This window comes from Loxodonta africana, chromosome X (assembly GCF_030014295.1).
Source record: "Loxodonta africana isolate mLoxAfr1 chromosome X, mLoxAfr1.hap2, whole genome shotgun sequence".
In the NCBI taxonomy this organism is placed as follows: Eukaryota; Metazoa; Chordata; class Mammalia; order Proboscidea; family Elephantidae; genus Loxodonta; species Loxodonta africana.
In genome coordinates, this window is record NC_087369.1 from 47,638,210 (window position 1) to 47,644,209 (window position 6,000).

Consider the following 6,000-nt stretch of genomic DNA (forward strand, 5'->3'; position numbering starts at 1 on the left):
AGAAAATTCCTACCTGCAAACTCTCATAAGTAAAAAAAAAAAAGAGTTCATAAATGCTCATTTTCCACTTCAGTCATATATCAGAGTACTCAATTATTTGGCCTAAATATATATGTATCAGAACTTCTGGAGTGTGTGTGTGGGGGGGGGGCAGTTGTAATGGGATTTTTATTTCTCCAAATTAAGACAGATATGACTAAGCTTTCTTCACCTTCCCAATCCTGATTCTGGGAAGCCGTGGGTGGGAACAGTTTGCAAGCAGAATTAAGTGAGAACTAGTATCCGCCTGCATGTTCTAGAGTTACTGATGATACTTTTAATCAAAAAGCTTTATTTCATGAAGCATCATAGTGATCTATACTGTCAGAGAAACTCAGCAATACATGTTTGTCTCATCTTCCCTAAGGACTAGGAAATATGGTAACTCAATGGAAGGAAAGACCTGACCTATAATCCATTTACTCCCTTTGGAAGGAGGCTTTTCCTTGGGGGAAAGAAAAAGAAGGGGGGTGGTTCAGTCTATTCTCCTTGTCAATTCGACTTCTGGGTAAATAGACTAATGATATTTGCTAGGAGGAAGAGACCTTATCTCTGAAATTCCCTTAGTCAAATGTTTCTGGTTTAGGATTAAACAGCTGCTGTCAAGTAGACTCTAACTCATGGCGGCCCTTAATTTACCTATAGTAAAAAGAACTCGGGACTTTTCAGGAATGGCTTCCTGGAGAATGTTGTGTAAGCTGTACTACTCCCAGAGGTATAAAATGGAGCTGTTCCATAGAAATGCTTCCCTCCGTGAGCAGAATCTCACAAACCTCATGTAGAGACCTCATGTATTCTGGGCCAGAGGCGTATGTCTGATGTGGAAAGGAATGATCTGGGAGCTACCCTTGATGTCCCAGATCTCTCTTTGCTTCATCTGAGCCTTTTGATTGTCAGCATCCTTGAATTTACTTAGTAAAGCTTGGTACTAGGTAAGGAGATCTCTCCAATTTATTTGAGTTTGCTTTGATAATCTGATATGGTGTGTTAGCTTACTCCACAACTCATCACCCCTGAAAGGACAGAGGTAATCACTAGGTGGATTTGTACTAAGGACCAAATGTAGCTTTCTTTTATGCTGTGCTTTGCTGCTCTCCTAAAGATCTTGAAACTCAGCCCGTGGGAGAAAAACATTATCAGTTTGGTTACTAGTTGGTATCTCAGAGTCTCCTTGCCGTTGGTCTCACCTGAATACTGATGCAAACTGAATTTTCCAACAATGAATAACAGGATCAGAGAGGAGGAAGGAAAGTGAGAAATCACCTGGTCAAACACCTTACACCAAAGGAGAAATCTACATGCTCCTTGTTGCATGATCATTGATTCTTTGCAAAAGGGAACATAGCTAATAATACTTTCTGAGGCAGCTAATAATACTTTCTGAGGCCACCCTTTTGTTTGGGGGGGGGCCCTGTCATTGTGAGGAAGAGTCTTTAAAAAACTGTGCCCAAACCTCTCTCTCTACAATGTCACCTACTAGTCCCTAATGCTACTCTTTTCTGGTCTCTTCTGGAAAGTTCTTTTTTCATAAAAGCATTATTTTACCAGCAAATACAGGTACATTTTAAAGTCAACAGGCTTTCACCGTGGTGTATATAAGTATCTACTTATTTTATAAATATCGGTATTGGGGGAGACCATGAGTCATTTCACTATGTGACACCATTCGAACACACCACCATCCTACCTATTCTAATACCCATCCCAGTGGTAGAGAAAGGCTCTAATCTAAAGAAAAGCAATAAGGATGACTGGGAGACAAAGCAAAAGTAGTACTGGTTAAACACCAACCCTGACAGCCTACAGTGTTCCTCTAGTTCAAAAAGGAAAACAATCTTCTTCCACTGAACTTCACTATTTTATAAAGTAAACATCCAACAATTTTTAGTCTCCCCTGTTTTGTGCTGCTGTTGAAAGCTATCAGTATAGTAAAGTACAAATGGCAAGGTGCCTCAAATTCTTTAAGAAATAAATATAAACAATGATATGCAAAAGTCTCTTTAAAGTTTCATAAGACAGCACTGGCTATTTTTGGTATTAAAGAATGATTTTTACTTGTAAGCACAAAAAGGATAAAAATTTAAAATTGTGGTAAGAACTCAAAACAATAGAAAAATAGGATTAAACTACAATCTAGGGAGTGTGGCACAAAAGAAACAGGTTATTTAGTCTCGGTTCTACCACGTATACATCAGGAATTTAAAGAAGTAACTATAATTAATACGTATAAACTTTGGTTTGCTTTTTCTTCCTAGCCCTAAAGCTCTTAGTAGTACAAAAAAAAGCAGTTACCCCAAATTGAGCCTATTCTTTATTTTGTGCTGCATCTATGGCTGCTCCCTCCCCTGAGACTGGGTCCATTGCTCATCAGCCAGGAGGAGGCAGGGCAATGAATCTGAGGAAGGTCAATCCACTATGCCGCCTTGAGCTCAAAGTTGTACTAGGTAAGCTCTAAATTGTTTCCAGTTCGGTCAGTCTATGATGCTATAATTATAAAAGGTTACATGGTTGCTGAGCTATCAAATCGCTCCTTGTATAAAAGTCATCAGAAATGGGAAGGATGCCGGTACTGATGTTAAAGTATAAACCCACCTGCAATGTGAATAGACAATTTCATTGTTCAGTATTTTGCATTTACAGTTACTACGTGGTTCCACTAATGCACACTAAAACATACACGCTCCTTATAGGAAAGAGTAGCAGCGTGCTCATCATCAGTTCTAAGAGCAGGCTACTTCATGTGATTTATCATTTCCTTCTTTTATTTCTACCTGTCTCTCTGAGGATGAGATGTAGAATACATACCTGGCTACAGCTTCACTGTACACAAAACCAGCATCAGCTCGTTTTACGATTTCAAAACACAGATCTGCTCCATCCATACTGTAGATAAAAGTGAAAAAGAATATAAGAAAAGTGTAAACTCCAGTAAGGACAACACTGAACGTGAATACATTGTAGCTAAGTTATTAGGTGACATAGCTAATGATTGTAAGTTATTTAAATCTTTTTCTTTCAATGAAAAATAGATATGAATTACAAAGGACATTATAACCATCTTGATATTGAAAATCTGCGGGGAAAGAAATAGAAGGAGCAAAGAAATAGAAGTATCAAATAATATTAGGTACAGAAAATTGACCATAAATCTTTGTTGTTAGTTACTGCCAAGTCAATTCCAACTCATGGTGACCCCAAAAATCTTCCTTAGGTTATCACAATAAGAAGTGTGAGAAAAGAGCAACACTGGGGTTGTGAGCATATTTTTGAATCAAATTCCAAAATTATCTATATTTAGTCACATAATATAAAATTTGAAGAATAGAACAAGGATTCTAAAACATTTAGCTATAGGCATCACCAATAAATGGAAGTTCAAGCTATATATACAGTGGAAGGAAAAAATAATTAGTTAATTCATAATTTACTTTTGTTTATATTTTCATTCCCAAAGTTAATTGCTACATATTCTAATATTGATGTGTTGGTGATAATGTGTCACTGGCTTGCTCTAAAACTTGTAACAGTTCTTTACTTCTTACCAGGGAGGCAAGGCCTCTGGTCTTGGCCACATCTTATTTCTTCTTCCGAACTTTCTGTCTAATGACTTTTCAAAGAAACCTTGCTCTCTAGGATGACTAGTCTTATTACCACTCCCTGAATATACCAATTTCTTTTTTGCCACGTGCTTCTGCATATATTGTTTCCCATATTCAAATTCTACCTTAATTCAAGCTCCATTCCCCAAGAAGCCCCCCCCAATGGATTACCAGCCACATTGATGTCTTCTCTTCCTTAAATTCTACATAGCCCATAGCATAACATTTAGAGCACACACGCGTGTGCGCGCACACACACACACACACATCCTTTGAAAATCATTACATATATTAACGAAATTATTCAAACATTAATAGTTAGCTAACATTTTCATAATGCTTTAAGGCTTACAAAATGTTTTCAAATTCAGCATCTCATTTATTCATTCATTTATTCAGTAGCTCAGTCTACAGTATACCTTCTGCAGGCATAATACTGAGGAAATGAGAACTTCTGCAAGGGAAGGTAAAGGAACTAACATACTTACTATTCAACAGGCACCATGAGAAACTCTCCTTGTTATTTCTCCCTTCATTCATACAACCACCCTGTGAGGTCAGCATTATTCCCATTCTAAAATGATTTGTCCAAGTGAATGGACAAGTATATGACAGGGACAGGATTCAAATCCCTGTCTATCTAACTACGTCCAGTGCTTTTCCCACTAACTACAGCTGTATATACAGGGTGTGCAAGGTACAAAAGCACATCTTCAAACCATTCAACAGTTCAGTAATAGTGTAAAGCTCTAAAGAACAATAAGAATATTTTATACTTTCAACATACTCCCACCTAAAGAGCAGATTACATTATTTAGACCTTGATGTAGCTCGCTATGAGTTGGAATCAACTTGACGACGATGGGTTTTTTTTTTTGTGGTTTCATATAAATGAAAATATTTTGACATTTCTACGAAACTTTCAAACTTTTACCTAGTTTTGATTTTACAGCTAGTGAACATTTTCCAATACCAATTTTTACTATGGCCTAGTCTATGGAAGGAGCCCTGATGGTACACTGGTTAACTGTGCTTTTTAATCAAAAGATTATTGGAGCAAACCCACCAGTCACTCTGCAGGAGAAAGACGTGGCGGTCTGATTCTGTAAAGATTACAGTCTTGAAAACCCTATGGGGCATTTCTACTCTCCCCTGTAGGGTCGCTCTATGAGTTAGAATCCACTGGACAGCAGTGGGTTTGAGTTTTTTTTTTTTTTTTTTTGGTTTAGTCTACCCTGAAGTATGGCAACACCCATTTTCTATCATTAGAAATAAAGTCTGAGGGAATATGATCACGTATCTTTGTGCACAACTCTGATTATATGCTCTGGTAAAATTTCTACCAAAGGAATTGCTAGGTCAAGCGGGATACACAATAACTACCAGCAAAGTTTTAACAGTCTATATACTCTGAGTATACTACTGAGTCTGAAAATATTCTTTCCTCTACCTTGCCTCCTTTTTTTCTACCTTGCCTCCACTAGGATGACGATTCTTTTTATTCTTTGCCAATCAGATAGGAGAAACAAAGTTATACATGATTGTTTTAATTTGCATTTCTTTGATTACTAGAGAGGCTGTATGTTTTTCACTTCTTTGTATGGGGGGGCATGTTATTTTTAAGGCTGGCTGCAGCTTAAGCTGGTTGATCTCTGAGGACTAAAAAACACCTCACAGTGAAAGAATTACAGTTTTAAGTGTTTTACTTTTTAATCCTGAGATGTGAAGATTAACCTCATTTAACTTAGATGACAGAGGAATTAGGAAAAGAAGACAGTTGAACTGATTGCATGCTAAACTAATAAGAATTTGGAAGTTGTCTCCTGAGATCTAGAGGAAGGCTTTTTGGAGCAACCTGGAAGAGAAAAGTAGGAAAAAGGATCTTAGAGGTGTGAGAAGGCAGCAAAGTGGTGAGAGGCCAAAACTTAAGGGGAGAACTAAACCCCTCCCCGCAAAAAAACCCATTGCTGTCCAGTCGATAGCGACCCTATAGGACACAATAGAACTGCCCCGTACAGTTTCCAAGGAGTGCCCAGTAGATTCGAACTGTCAGCCTTTTGGTTAGCAGCCGTAGCTCTTAACCACTACGCCATCAGGGTTTCCAAACTAGCTAGTGAGAGATAACTGGAAATTATTTACTGCTCTGTGCTATGATTACCAGCATCGATCAATCCATCTTTTCTGGTTATAAGTGAAATACTAGAACTTGAAGTGACTTAATGCCTACACACACATTTGCACAGGTTATTTTTTAGGTTTCTACTCTTTTCCACCGACCTGCCTATTTTTCTATCTAACCAAAGCCAAAACCGCTGCTGTCAAGTTGATTCCAACTCATAGTGACCCTATAGGACAGAGTAGA

The 6,000-nt window shown here is 37.9% G+C and overlaps 1 protein-coding gene across 8 annotated transcripts in view; it reads right to left on the bottom strand.

Moving 5' to 3' along the window:
* Positions 1 to 6,000, bottom strand: part of CASK (calcium/calmodulin dependent serine protein kinase) — a 455,537-nt gene that overhangs the window by 193,655 nt on the left and 255,882 nt on the right. For all 8 annotated transcript variants that reach the window (XM_023557951.2, XM_010597744.3, XM_010597743.3 and 5 more), the window contains exon 4: positions 2,845 to 2,922. In XM_023557951.2, the coding sequence (XP_023413719.1) occupies positions 2,845 to 2,922 (78 nt within the window). The remainder of the gene's footprint in view (positions 1 to 2,844; positions 2,923 to 6,000) is intronic.